A 14,909-nucleotide genomic window follows, 5' to 3' on the forward strand; every position below is an offset into this window, starting at 1 on the left:
AGAGAGAAGGGGGTGGTCCCAAGAGGGCATCTGTGCTCCGGGTGGTGGCCAGGGTTGCCACTGGGCAGGACCATACAGAGGCACTCGGATGGGGCAGCTGCTGCTGGGGCCGGGGGCGGGGGACCCCTCGCTCCGGTCCTCCAGCCCCTCACACCATGTGCACCGTGGGGAGGGGAGGGAAGCCCCTGCCCAGAGTGGGCTCTGGGAGGCTCTGGCACCTTTAAAAGCTCTGCCCAGGGAGGAGGTGTGGGCAGAGACGGAAGGCCTCGCGGGGCGGCGGTGCTCTGGGCGGGGCAGCCACACAAGTGTCATTTCTTCTGAGTCACGGCAGTGTCAGGTGAGGGGACGGGCCCGGCCAGCTGGGTGTGCAATCTCCCTGGGGCCCCCGGAGAAAGGTGCTTCTGGAACCAGCCTGGGCGCAGGGCCGCTGTGCCCACGGGGGGCGAGGCCATTAGGGGGAAGGGCAGCGCTGGGCGCCGTGGCCGCCTGCCAGGTGCAACCCCAGCTCTCCCAAGGGCACACAGAAGCAGAGCCACCTGGCACAGGTGTCCTGCTGTGGACCTGCTTCAGGTGGCCACGCAGACAAGGGCCCCGGCATCATTGGCCCAGGAAACCCAAGGGCAGGGAGGGCCCCGGGGCCCGCGCCCCCAGCACATCCTTCCGATGCGCCCAGGTGTGTGGTCAGGGGTCGGGAGCCTCGGCTGCCCCGGCAGATACGTAAACGAGGGCAGAGGTGTCCTCCTTAGAAGTCTGGAGCTCCCTGGCTGGAGACCCGGCCTCCAGGCGTGGCTGGGTGGCGGGGCGACATCGTGGGGGGGCGGATACGGACTAAAGGCTGGACTTTCTCCTCCGGCCCGGCCTGCCTTCGGGGGTGTGCAATGTCCTCACCCCCCAGAGACAACAGGTCCCAGCTGCCTTCCAGGCGGAGTGACCCCAGCCGCCCGGGGCCTCACCAGGGACAACTCCAGCCATCGGGAGGAACTGCAAGCCTCTTTGCGAACGCACACCCAGATGTGTGTTCGGTGCACGTGTGTGTGTATGGGCGCGCATGTGTGTGAGCACAGTGCCAAGTGTGCACGGGTGTGTCAGCGTGGGTGTGAATGAGCCTGTGGGGAGGGGGAGGGGGCACATGTCAGTGCCCCTAGGCGATCCATGGAAGTCAAAGGAGATCCGGCCTCGTGGGCAGTACACGCACACGCACACACACACACACACACACACACACAGGTTGCTTCACTTGCCCCACTTCCCCCCACCCCCAACCCCCCCCCCAGAGTCCTCACTGGGCTGGGCTCAATTTCATCCCCAAATGCAAACTGTGAACTTCCATAAATGGCGAAACACACAGCAGATAAGGGAAAGGATGAAGTTGTTAAAAAAAAAAAAAAGATGAGATGAAAAGTGTGAGATCACACAAGGTGGGGGGGGGGTGCGCAGCAGATGTGCTGCCATGGAGACGCCAGCTGTGTGCAGGGCAGGCCGGGCCAGGGTGCTTCCCTCCCCAGAGCCCCTTTGTGGAGAAGCCCATGTGTGGGCCGGGGCTGCGGAGACCTCGACCAGCAACCCCCAGGGGCTGAGCGCCCCGGGAGGTGTGCCCTGCCCTCGGGCCCCTGGCTCTGCTCCCATCCCCCTCAGCTGATGTGGGGGTGCTGTGGGGCCGGGTGTGGACCCTCGCTTTCCTGGGCTTGCCTCCCAGATCCTCCTCTCAGGTCTCCCCTAACTGTTCCCCTCACACGGAGATGGGGCCCGTGTGCGGCACCCCCAGAGAGCCCTGTCCCCCGAAGGGGCCCCACGCTGAACTGAACGTGTCCCTGCAGGACCCTCTTCTCTCCCAGGGGCTGCCGTCCACCCCAAACTGTGGGGCAGGACCAGCCAGGGGCACTCAGAGAATCCGACAGAGAGGTTCTTCCCTTGATCCCTTCATCCGGGGGCTGGAGGGAAGGTTCAGGCCACTCCAAGTGGCTTTTTCTAAAGAACATTCCTTGGAGCAGATTGTGTGTAAAAGCCCTGCTTCCCGTCAGCTATTCTTGTCCTTGGTCCCATCTGACCTGCTCCTCCCGGCCTGGCTGTGCATCTCAGGAGCTGTGTCCAGTTCGGACGGGGCCCCTCCTTGCTCCGAGCCCTGGCGAGGCTGAGCAGAGCCTGGAAGACCTGGCTGGGGGGTTGACTCTTTGCAAACCGGGCACCGGGCCGACTGGGCAAATGCTGGGAGCTCTGGCCTCTAGACCAGGGGCTTGGCCCACCCCTCCGGGCTTCTGCACCCCTGTGCTTGGCAGGGGCGGGGGGGGGGGCGTGTTTTAGACATGGATCGCTCTGGGTTGAGAGGAAGAGGGACACACATCTGGACGTGAGTGTCCCGTGTGGCTAGGACCCAAAGGGATTTCTCTTGGAGAGGATCCCTAGACCCTCCTCCTTGCAAATGCTGGGTAGGGGGGGAGCTTGTGTGTGTCTTGGGAGGAGGGGGTCTATCCAGGGACAGGGGTGTGTCTGCCTAGATGGCCAGTCCTCACCCCTGCCTAGCTCTCCAGTCCCACTGAACTTCCTTGTCTAGGCTGCTTCCTTTACGGAGGACGCAGGAGGAACCTAAATTCGAAGAAAGAGGGAAGCCAAGCTTCTTTCTTACATTCTTCACTTCTTGCATTAGGGCCCAGTTATCCCGGTGATGCCTGGCCAGTGCCCTGTCCCTCTGCTCTCCCGAGGTGCTGTGGGGGGCTCTTCCTTGGATTCACAATGAAAACAGTTTGTAAGAAACAAAGAGCTAGCTACGCAGACCCTCACCCCTTCCTTATTTTCCTTTCTCTAAATAAACCAAGTGCTTGGTGGAGACGTTGAGCCAGGGAGGAGACAGGACAGCAGAGCAGAGGGGACAGAGGAGCAGGCCAGGGGGCCGTCCGAGGCCTTCCAGTGATGCACGCGGAGGGGTGGGGGGTGTGGAGAGAGTAGGTGAGCTTGCCCCCCCCCCCAGGGATGCCCAGCCTTGCACGCCACCAGCCAGCAATGGGCCCGGGACCCCAGTGCACGTGGAAGGGGCAGCTGTCAGGACTTCCAGAAGCTTCTGGTCCCCTCAGCCACGCTGCCTCGCAGCTCTCCAGGCCTCTGCTTTCTCGCTGCCCCCCTGCTCTCCCAGGCCCCCCGACCCTGCACCGTTCGCAAAGGGAGCAGTGGACCCCACAATCTGGAGCCAACCAGGCGCCGGCCACACACGGCCTCCCTCGTGGCTTCCTTCTCGTCCTTCTCAACACCGGCTCTGCTGGCCCTGGAATCTCTGGAAAAATAAACTCAGGAGGTGAAAAGTTGACTTGGTTTCTTGGTGTTTTTGTTTTCTGGCAGGCAGTGCGGGGAGGGGCGGGTGGGGGGGCGGTTGGTGCTGTTTTTTTCTCTCTTCTCCCCCTTCCGACGAGGACGACGTCAAACAAACGAGGAAAATCCTGCTATAGGAGCCCGGGAGCCGGGGGTGAGGCTGCTGGGGGGGCGGTAGAGGGTGCTCTGCTGGCTCGGGGGGTTCGGGGGGTTCTGGGGCGTTGGGGTCCGACTGGCCTTGGGCCGGAAGAGGCTGCCCTGCTGGGCGCCGCTGCTGTTGGCCACGGTGGCGTGGTCCGGCTCGCCAGAGTCGCTCTCCGTGTAGCTGTAGGCCTGGGCCCGCGAGATGCCCTTCTGCTGCCGCCGCCACGAGTTGTAGTACGTGGGGTCGCTGATGTAGTGGTTGACAAAGGAGTGGGCCTTCTGGTGGGTGGGGTCGGCCTCGTACTCACTGTCGCTTCCCTGGGGGGACGGAGAATCAGGGAGTCAGGGGCCTGGTGGGGCCAGGTCAGGGTGCTCAGGGCTGGAAGGCCCCAGGCGCCCCCGTATGAATCTCCCAGGCCCCTGGACAGGAGAGGGTGGCCACCGCTGCGCCCTCACCGCCAAGGGGGACCCGACGCCCCGGCATGCCCACCTTCCCTGCCCTTCGGAGCACGTCGCGGAGACAGACCAAGTGTCCATCGTGGTGTTGCCCCCACCTGCAGGCCCCGGATGGGGATCCCTTCGATTGAAGGGAAATTCACAGAACATAAAGCTGTTTTAAAGTGTGAGGTTCAGTGGCTTTGGGTACATTCACAGTGTCGGGCAACCATCGCTCGGTGCAGTTCCAGAACGTTTTCAGCAGCCTGTGCCCACGGGCAGTCAGCGCCCACCCCAGGTGACCACCCACCCGCTTTCTACTTCTGTGGATCTACCTTCCCTGGACATTTCCTACGGGGGGGTGGGGGGATCACAGAGCATGTGGCTTGTGGGTCTGGCTTCTTTCACTTAGCATAATGTTTTCGGGATGGAATTCATCGTGCCTTTTCATTTTCTGTGTTTCCGATGCTCGAACACGTGGGGCCTTGCTGAGTCTGCAGGGGCGATGGCTCCCGGGGCTGGTCAGTCCTGGCAGCCAGCGGATGCCCTTTCGGAGTGACTCTTCCTCCCCTGTCCCTCGGCATCCCAGGGCCAGGTACCAGACACCTAGGGACAGCCCCTCTCAACCCCAGGGTCCACTGAACGTATTCAAGCAAACCTAAGCCTGCTCTTACATTAAAGGCTCCTGCCCACGTGTCCCTTCTGCTCCCTCCTTCGTGGAGGTCCCACGAAGGTGGGACGAAGCAGCCACGAGGGTGCTTCCTGAATGGCCCTACAGAGTGTGATGCGTCCCCTCTTCCCAGGAACTGTGAATAATTAGTTTTCTCAAGGGCAGTCATCTCCGCATCTACGGGCCTTGCCATACCTGGATAGCAACAAACCCGACGTTTTAGAACAGACGTTCATGCACGAGATACACTGAGTTCCGATCTCTGTCCGCCTCTGACGTTCGGTGTGACTGGGGACGACGAAGCCAGGGCCGGACCTGCAGAGGCTCCTGGCGCCCAGGGGACGCGGGTGCCCGCCCACGCGCCATCCAGGATAAAAGCGACACTCGGTTATCAATCGAGCATGGGAGAAATATCAACAAGAGTTCTCAACGTCACACGACTGACGACCCTGGAGCTTTTTCTCATAAACGCAAAATGTGAACTTATCCTTAAAACTGTCGATACTTCTCGCTGGCCTAGGGAGGGGGTGGGGTGGGGAATCGGCAGGAGGCAAGAGTCAGGCTGGGCTGCAGAAGTAAAACCTCTGCTCTCCGTGGTTCGCATCTGAATCGTGGAGCTAAAAATATCGTGTCCCCCCCTCCCCCTGCTCCCAGCAGTGTTTTGAGAACGAAGGAGAGGACAGATGGGAACAGCTTTAGAACTCTCTGGAAGAGACGCGCTCTGATTTGAGCCAACGGGACACTGTCCGTGAAATGCAGCTGGGAAGGCCCCACTCGGGTTGCCGCCCCCGCGTCCTGGCCCTCATATCATTTGATCAAACCCACTGCAGCAAGAAAACCCAGTGCACCCAGTGCACACGAGTCCGGGGGGATTAGCTGCATGCTGCGTGACCAGTACAGCCAGCGGAGAGCGGCTGACCCGGCAGCGAGGGGTCTGAGCTCTGGGGAGTGCGAGGTGCGCTGGCCCCCCAGCAACCCGAAGTCCCGTATGGCATCTGGCGCCTCACGGGAAAGATCTATGACAGATAGAACTACAGCCACGCCAGCCGGGGCAGCAGGACACTGTGGCTGACCGTCACACCTTGGCCTTGTGGCTGCCACTGCTCCGTGAGTACCGAGAACGCGGTGCAGACAGGGTGAGGGTCGGCCCCAGAGCTGGGGGACGGCCATCCGCCTGATTTTCCCAAAGCCCACACATGCTCTGGATGACCCCCCGGCTCCTGCCTGGAGGTCACAAGACGGGGATGAGAGCCGGACTCCCCTCCCAGGGGGGATGACACACTCCCTCCTCAATCTGCAAATTGCTGTTGTCTGGCCCCTCCCCGCCTCCACCTCACCCCTCCACAGTCCTTACCACCACCCTGCACACCCTCCCAGGACCTCGGTCCTCTTGGCGGCAGAACTGGCTGCCAGAGACAATGGAAAGTCCCTCGCTGTCCCCATGACATGGAGAAGTACAACACGAGCCCCTTTCTTTGCCTGCTGCCCAGCTGCCGGCCCAGGAGGGAACAAAGGGGCCCTACAGACAGGGGCTCCATATGCCAAGAGTGGGCAGGGGGCTGAGGGCTGAGCACCTGAGGGCTGGGCACCTGGGGCCTGGGGCTGCGGGTTAGCTGGCCCAGAGGCAGGAGAGGTGTGAGCAAGCTGCAGTGGATGCCATCCACGGGGCGGGGGCGCGAGGAGGGGGCCCTGGTCCAGGAGCAGCGAGGGGCTGTAAGTGTGGGGTTGGGAGACGGCCACCCCACAGTTCTGCCCATGGGTCACATCTTTCCAGGAGGGCCCCCACCAACCAGCCTGCAGAATTGCTAGCGTCCTTACTAGGGGTTCCAGAACTTAGCTAGCCCCACAAGGGAGTCCCTGTCACTGAAGCCCCCATCCCAGACTGAATGAGCACCTAGGATGTGGCTGTGCCATGGCCAAGTCCCGACTCGGTCCCTTGCTAGCCAAGTTTGGATCCCTCCCTTGGTCTCTCCCAGCCTCAGTATCCTTGTCAGGAAAATGGGTAGATGTCTGTCTGTAGTTCACAGAGTGAAAAAGGCTCAGAAGCGCCTCAGGAGGGATCGAAAGGAGGAGTCACGGAGGATGACTCCGTGTTCAGGCGGCTGGGAAAGGGGAAGAATGTTCCGCTCCTGCCCCCTCAAAGTAAAGCATCGCTCGAGTGGGGATGGGCTTCTCTGGCCCTCCCGGGGCCCAGGCCCCAAAGTCCATTCATGCACATCATCACCGCCCATGGCTACCCACTGTGGAGCACCTATGTGTGCCAGACACCTGACAGGTACGGAAAAGCCGTGAAAGCAAGAGCCAGGAGCCCACGGAGGCAGGAGGAGCAGGGGGTTTGAGGTGGGCCGGCCCAGCCGCCAGGCCTCCGGAGCCCGCGGAGGGAGGGGGGTGGAGGGAGGCGGTCTCTGCCTCGGCGACCCTGCTCTCCCGCCTGCACCACCTCCTGGAACATCTGTTTCTTTTCTGCATGGGGGTGGGGTGAGAAGGGAAGAAAGCCGGCGAGGGGGGACCCGGGGCGCCCATTCCGGCTTTCAACTCTCACGTGGGCCTCGGTAATTGAATGCAGCTTCCCAGTAACCGGCCCAGCACAAAGGGGACCTTTCACGGGCAGTCCCGCCAGGCCGCCAGGCAATCAGGCGACTGCTCCAGCTCCGGGGCCTCTTAACAGCTCCTCAAAGCCACTCACTCAGCAATTACTGGGCCTGGGGAGGGGAGTGGCGGGCGAGGGGGGCCAGAGGGGGGGAGGACCCCGACTGGAGCCCACAACAAAAGGGAGGGAGCAAAGGAGAGCCTTCTGCGCAGGGACTCCCACAGCAGACTCAGGAGGCCGTGGTGGGGGACCCCGGGGCCCGGGCAGGGTGCCCTCCTCTCGTTGAAGTCTGGCAGGAAGGAATGTGTCGCCCCAGAGGACACGGGGTCCCCTGTATGGGCTCCTGTGGAAGCTGGGGCCCCTCCATCATCTGTGGCCCAGGGGCCCTCCGTGTGGGTCTAGGCGGAGAGGGGTGCCCTTCCCCTGAGCCAGTGGGCCCCTCCTGGGCATCAGAGATTGCGGGGGTGGGGTGCTGAGTGTCTCCCTCCCTGGAAGCCCCCTTTAGGCACAATTCTGTTAGGGATCTGGGCTTCTTGTACTAAAACAGCTCGAAATCTTCTCCCTGGGGAAATGTCCTTTGAAAGCTGACACTGGGACACGAGGTCACCTAGGTTACCTGTGCCCCCTACAGGTGACGTGATAGTCAGCCTGTGCGCTCCCCACCACCTTCGGACATGCTCCTGTTTGGGGGCCTCATGGGAGGGAGGTCACTGGGATGGGCGGGGGTGTCGGGGTCAGTGGAGGCCTCGCTCCCTCAATCTCCCTTCTGTGCCGGGCATCTGGGTGAGGCCCTGGGAGCCAGCCAGCCCCAGATTTGAATTCCCGCTGCCTGCACTTCCGAGCTCCATGATGGAGGGCAAGCTGCTTGACGTCTCTGAGCCTCAGTTTCACCTGTCTGTGAACCCGGGGTCCTGCTACTTGCATGGTGGGATGGTTAGATTCTAAATGAGAAGCAGCAGGAGATGGGCCTCAGTGACTCTCTTAGACTCGCGACGCAACTCAACGGACAAGAGGCAATCACTGATCAAAGGCCAGACACTCCGACACTCAGAAGGAGGGGACGACGGAGCCATTCAGCCAAACACAACCCTATAAACCCGCACTGCTCCCCGCTTCTAGGCACGACCCAGTCCGTTCACGCTCTGAGGCCAAGCTGAAATGCCACCTCCTCCAGGCAGCCCTCTGTGACTCCCCTCCCTCCCCGCAGACGACTCACGGGGCTTTCCGTCCCTGCACCACGAGAAACAGGAAGCCTTTTGCTCTCCATTTTCCTCCTGAAGTTAGATACTGTGGTGCCGTAAAATTTTAATGAGAAATGAAAACGTGTGGTTATTTGAAACATGTGGTTTCCCCCAGTGGATCGCAACACACCATAACGCAGCCTTCAGAGGGTCCGTCCTGCTCACTACTGGAGCTGCCACGTGTGCACACACACAGCGCCTGGTACTGTTGAGTGGGTGCAGAGAAAGTAGTTGTTGAATAAATGCACCGAGAAAGGAGGGCACAGGTTCCAGGGAGGACAAAACCACCACGGTGTCACCCAGGGCCCAACCCAACGGGCATGGCACACAGCAGGTGTGCAGGGGGCCCCGGTGGCCCACCCTGCAACCTGGGCCTTGTCGTCCAGAGGCCCCGTGCCCCCTGTAATATAGATAAGCCCACCAGGCTTTGCACAGCACCCTGAGGGTCAAGGGGTGCCATTCTTGAACAATCCTTGGGGTCATTCCTGGCCGCCAGTAAGGCCTCCGTAAACGTTCACCCTGACCACTGGGTGCCCGAGACAACGTAATTCGCCCCGTGTATTTTCTTACAGGCTTCACTTCATCACAGCGAGTTTCCCAGGGCCGCCCAGGACATCACAAAGACTGAATATTTATTAGAAGAGGCGTGCCATTGGCTGGAAATTCCTTTTCCATTGAGACTTAACTTGTGTGCCAGGCAATTCCTCTCCCATACTTGGGCTCTTACTTTGAAAATGCCGTTGGAACGCAGCCAGGCTTTGTTTTCAGAAGTTGCATCCAAGGAGCCCGTGGGCTCTTCAGACCTCAGCCTTTGTGTGTCCCCCTGCCTGGAGCCCCCTCCAACCCGCACCCCTCGCACCCCTGGGGGGACAGCCCCTCCCCAGGCCCGCCCCGCATCTTCCCACAGCCCCGCGACGGCCTTTCTCACATCTTATCATGTGGGTTTGTTTATAAGCAACGTGGACTTCCGTCGATTTCCGTATCGCAGGAAAAGGGCTGGGCAAATCTCTGCCAATTTTTGGAGAGTCGGTTTTGGGTGGTCTGACTTGGAATAGAAACCAGGCAGGCAGACGCGGGATTCACTCCCAGAGGACCTAGGGGGAGGGGGACTTCCAAAGGTCAGGCCATCCTTCTCCAGAGCGGCTGAAATGCAGGCCCACCCCCCCACCCGCCGCCTGCGTGGCTGCTGACCCCGGGGGGACAGGTCCCTGCAGAGGCCACCCCGTGCAGGAGGACCGCGGAGCATCCACCATAAGCCCCCCAACTGCAAGTCGCCGTGGCGGATGCTCTTCATACCAGACGCTGGCGTGTAGCTGCGCTGCTTCTCAGGGGCCGGTCAGTAGTAATAGGATCTGCTTATTTGTGTTTTCAACAAGGGCATCCGAGGGAGACCAGCCGCTCTGCCTCCGGGCCTGTCCCCTCCAGCCCACCCGGAGCTCCCTGGAGGCAGGGTCACGTCTCCATCACCTCTATGTCCCTGGAGTCCACACTCAAGGAATGAGGGTGGAGGAGAAGTCAGGCTGTGCGGCTCCCCTGCCGCCCCCCGCTGCACCCACCAGTGCAGATGCTGACATCAGGCCCCTTTAGCTGTCAAGGCACAGAGTTTGATCTGACCCCAGAGGCATAACAGGTAAGTGGGGGTCAGGTCTTGTCGTGGTGAAATCACAGAGCAGTCTGTGATTGGGGTCCCGTCGGGGACCCTTGGGGGCTCAGGATGGTGGCTCTCTCCCAGCAGGTATGGAAGCAATTTGACCTCTTACCTAAAGGTACGCTTAGCACCGGCACAGCATGCTGGTGCCCTGGGCCTGGGGCGTGGTGGGGCCCGTGGGCGAGGTGGCTGGGCCCTCTCAGGGCTTCCTGAGCCGTGTACCTCTGAAGATGCCAGTGCTCTGGCAATGGCCTCCAGGATCCTAGATGACCTGCAGCGGCCCCAAAGCCAACTGCCTGGTTTTCAAGAACAATTTCAACGCAAACAGACCCAAAGGATCCTGACTGCCTTCTCCAGGGCCCCCGTGACGAGCCTGACTCCATCCCCCGGCATGCGCTCCTTGTAACGGTCCCTTGCATAGGGTGCCACCGTGCTGTGTGGGTGTGGGCTGCGAAGGTCCCCCTCCCCATCCCGGAGTCAGGGAGGAACGGAGCCAGGATTCAAGCCCCGGGGCTGAACACCAGCCATGACCACGCGCTACTGCTTTCAAATGACTGTTTCCCCGTTCAAAGCCACCCTGTGATGGGGCTGGATGATCACCCGAGTGATCCGCTCTGCGAAGCTGCTAGGGCACCTTTCTTGGGCAACAGCCTCAATGCCTCTGGAATTTTCCTCTGAGTGTATGTCTCAATCCTTTTAGATGAGCTCAAGCTTTGTTTTTTTGTGTTTCTTTAAAGGAAACCCACAGTCACTTGCTCTCAAGTGTCTCATCGGCTAGCTCTGAAGGCCTTTCCAGAAAGGTCTGCCGTGAGGGTGACGTCACTGGCTTTGGGGCAGGGTAGGACCGAGGCGCCAAGCTGGGCTCTGTGTCAGAAGGGCCTGTGTGCAGGGTCTGACTAGGAAGTGGTGAGGCACGTGGGAGGGTGAGGGCAGGGCGTGTGACCGTTGTCACCAGCGTCACTTTGAAGGGCCACGCCTCTCCGAACGTGTGCCTTCTGGCCTTGGTCCCAAAGGAATGGTGTGACAACCCTGAACCTGTTTCTCTGTCCTGCCAACCTGCTTTGGTCTTGACCAGCTTCTTCAGTGACCCTCCTGTGCTTTCAGGACAGTGTGCAACATGCCACGTACCCCGTGCCAAGACGGACACCGGGTAGCGGACAGACTGTCGAAGTCTCTGTCTTCATGGAACTCAGCTTGACATAAATAAACCCAACCGAGCTCCAAATCAGACCCCAAGCCATCCCAAGGTCCACAGGCGGAGCTCGAGGCCTGGGCTGGGGTCCACTGCTCCCCGTGAAGGGGGATGTGGGCCTTCTGCTGTGATGAGGCTTCTGGAACGAGGAGGCCTCCCTCTCCGGGCCATGTGCTTCCCGTAGGTGACTGGTTCCAGATTGCTATGGAAACCGTATTCAAAGTGATGGGCTGGTTTTGAACAAAAGACACCAGGGGGAAGCGGGGGATTCCAAGGACCCTGGAGTAGGGTGGCCTTAGGATGACGGTGCTTCTCTCAGTGACTTCTTCAAGGCTGGGGGTCCTGGCATGGCCTCAGGCCAGCGCCGCATCCTGGAGGAGGTTCCTCCTGACTCACGGAGAGATGGCCACGAGCCATGGGAAGGCATCTGGGCAGTATCTTCCGCACTCAGAGGGCTCACTCCCTGAAAGGTCAGTGCCAGCCAAAGAGTGTGCGGGAGTAAGGCCCTCTGCGGAAGGTTGAAGGAGTCGGGTCAGAGCAGCACGGGGAGCCCCTGTGGTCTCCATAGACCAGAGTGTGGCCTAAGGAGCCCTTTGTCACAGCCTCTCGGGCAGAGGGAGTCCCTTTACTTTTTTGGGGGAATTTTCCCTTGAGTGCCTAGAACTGACATGCTCATGGCCACGTTTAGGGAGAAAGAAAGGAAAACCATGCTTCAGCGAAGCGTGGCCTGGGAGGTCTCAGGTTGTATATGGCCGCAAAGAGTTAAATCCTTATAACACGACGCCACAACCGGAATCATGTGAGTTCCTGAGTTAGCCAGGCTAAGTTGGGGTCTCTGTCCCTGCCAGCTCTGTGTGAGCTGGGGTGTTAGCTCCAGCCCTGTGGGCTCCGCCAAGCCCATCAGTAACCCTGGAGCTGAACAAAACAGTAGTGAGCCAGAGGCCCCGGGTACTGGGCCCGTGACCGGATCCCGGGTGCCCTGGCACCTCCTGCTTGGCGGATGGCCTCGTTCCCTGCTGGCACCCCTTCGCTCCTGTCCTCTCCCAGGACCGGGGGCAGAAAGGTCTAGGGCGTGGGATGCCGTGGCCTTTCTCGGTCCCTTCCTGGGCAACCACCAGGCTTGGCCAGGGCCAAGAGGGCTGGGTGGGAGGCCACGACATGACTTCATTGGAATGCACTCAACCTGCCCCCCCACCCCGTCCCCACGATCTGGAACAGTGTCCCTATGTGGCCCACCTAATGGCAGCCTCTCTAAAGCTCCGTGTCTCCCAGAGGCACCAGCTCCTTCTTAATATAGAACCTGACATTTATTGAACAGCGGCTGTGCGTGCTGGCTCAGCTTCTCTGGGCCCCATCTCAGCAATCCCACAGCCCCGAGACACAGCCGGTTAGCATCCTCGCCTGTTCTGCAGATGGAGAACCAGGCTCAAAGAGGTTGCCTACCCCGTCCAGGATGCTCTGCTCCACAGGCAGCAGAGCCATGATGCAAACTGAGGCCCGAGCCTCCAAAGCTTAGGGCCTCGCTAGGCTGCACCGCTCCCCATCCTTGGGGCTCCGGGACTTACGCCCTCAGTTTCTGACCCGAACCAGCGAAGGTCAGTCCTGGCAACATAGGGCTCCTTCTCTTGGCCTTCATGAGCTCCCCTGCAGGCCAGAGCAGGTGAGGAGACTCTGGACACTCGAGAGGTGTTGGGGGGGAGTGGTCTTATCTGGTCAAGGTTACAGGGTCCCCATTGGCCCTGGAGCAAACTCTGAGCAGAGCTTAGCAGGGGACAGCAGGTCCACATCCGACTCCCGGCTAGTTTTCTGGGGCCCCTTAGTCTCTGCGGCCCCATAAAGGCCAGGAGACGAGGAAACCCAGGTGACAGCCCACCGCTCCCACTCCAGGGCTCCTGGCCCTCCTGTCCCTCACCTGAGAGTCGGAGATTTCTGAGGGCTTCTCGGTCAGGCTGCTGCTCTCTGCCGGGATGAGGTCATTGTACTTGGTGACGTCCTCGTCGGAGTAGTGGAGGCTGCCAGGGCTGGGCCGGGGAGGGGACCTAGAGGGTGCAGGGGTGAGGAGGCTGAGAGGCGGCCTCATCCAGAGCGGCCGGCCTGGTCCTTGATGCCTCCGTCCTATGTCCCTCCTCCCTGGGGTGCAATAGGCTCTGCTGGACCAACCTCCCGAACCAGCACCAGGGAAATGAGGGGCAGGGAGACACTCCCTCCCTTCCCACTGGACTCTCCATTCAGGGTTTCAAGGCCTCGGGGACTGGGATCCCTTGGCGGGGAATGTTAGAAAGCCTTTCTGCGCCCCCCCTGAGACCTCCGAGTCACAATCCCAGGTGAGGCCTTCATGCCTGCGCTGCAGACAAAACCGCCCTCCCCCTTGTCATTCCTGAACTCACCCAGGGAGCATTAGAGGGTTAACGCAAAGCATTAAGAGTAAAAGGGAAACCGCTGCCTCCTCCCTTCAGATCTGCTCAGAGACCAGAAATGAATCTGGGCGTGGAGTCCTGCCCAACCTTTGAAAATCAGCCTTGGACAAAGTGCATTTCGCACTGAGTTAGAGACTTGGCTCTGTGTCACCTGCACGAACGAACACGCAGGACGGGGCCCCTCGGCACTCCGCCTGCCGTGGGTGCCCAGAGGCTGGAGGCCAGGCTGTGCTTTCCAGAACCACCTGAGCTGAGGGTGAGGGTAGTGGGCTGGGCAGGCTCCTGGGGACACCAGGCGGGTGGGTGGCTGGGGTCTTTCACGACCCTGTCCTGTTTGGGATTCCTCGGGACAGGGCTCAAGGGAGGCACTGCCCAGGGCCCTGCGCCCGGGGTCTGCCCAGCCTGCTCGAGGAAGGTGTCCTGGAACCGTGGTGAATGCCAGCAGCCCCCACCGGGGCCAGCCGTGCTTGGCTACAGAAACGCTGCTCTGAGAACGATCCCACGGCCTGGGAGAGTGTCCCAAGCAACCTCCCCGCCCCCTCCAACCTCTTGTACTACATCTGCACTGATTCGATTCCAAAGGACAGAGCCGCATCCTTAACTACTTAAAAATAAAACCGTAACAATACTGGCAGCAGCTTCGTGTAGACATGACGGGCAAATGCGTGATGCTGGGCAGGGGGAAGGGGGTGGAGATGGGGTGTCAGGCTCGAGCTGTCTTGGCCACCAGCAGGGTGAGTGAGGAGCTGACGGTGTGGCCAGGGCTGGGTCGGACTCCCAGAGCCCAGGGCTGGTTTGGTGCAAACAGGATCTCTGTGTATACACAGCAGGGTAGAGGACACACGGGGGCCGTGGTGTGTGTACTCTGGGGGCGTGAGAGGCAGGCGAGGCCGGGCCATCCGTGAAACGCCCCGTTGTTCCGTGTGGCAGGGTCCCGGAGCCAGCCTGGCGGGGCTGCAGTGGACCTGCTGGGCCCACCGCCTCGGCCTCAAACGGCTCTTTCTTTGGAAAGCTGGATCTGGCGGGGGATGAGAGCAGGGCCGGCCGGCCTGCGCGCCCCTCCCTCTGTCCTCCTGATGAACACACACATCGCCTCTTCCCTCCAGGACGAGACAGAGGGGAGCTTTGTGAGCTGCGCCCGACCAGCGTGCCCCTCCGATGAACCGGGAATGTTAATAGGGCTGAGGCCGAGCGGATGGGCGCTGCTGGGTGGCGGCCCCCTCCATCCCTCCTGAGCTCCCTGGAGCATAAGACTGCCAGGTCACATCAGGT

General features: G+C 61.0%; 1 protein-coding gene across 2 annotated transcripts in view; it reads right to left on the bottom strand.

Moving 5' to 3' along the window:
* Positions 1-1,276: 1,276 nt before the first annotated feature.
* Positions 1,277-14,909, bottom strand: part of SDK2 (sidekick cell adhesion molecule 2) — a 256,028-nt gene continuing 242,395 nt past the window's right edge. For both annotated transcript variants that reach the window (XM_055332148.1, XM_055332138.1), the window contains 2 exons: positions 13,133-13,259; positions 1,277-3,762 (listed from right to left, as the gene is read on the bottom strand). In XM_055332148.1, coding sequence (XP_055188123.1) covers positions 3,409-3,762; positions 13,133-13,259 — 481 coding nt within the window. In that variant the 3' untranslated portion in view covers positions 1,277-3,408. The remainder of the gene's footprint in view (positions 3,763-13,132; positions 13,260-14,909) is intronic.

Source organism: Nyctereutes procyonoides, unplaced genomic scaffold, assembly GCF_905146905.1.
Source record: "Nyctereutes procyonoides isolate TBG_1078 unplaced genomic scaffold, NYPRO_anot_genome, whole genome shotgun sequence".
In the NCBI taxonomy this organism is placed as follows: Eukaryota; Metazoa; Chordata; class Mammalia; order Carnivora; family Canidae; genus Nyctereutes; species Nyctereutes procyonoides.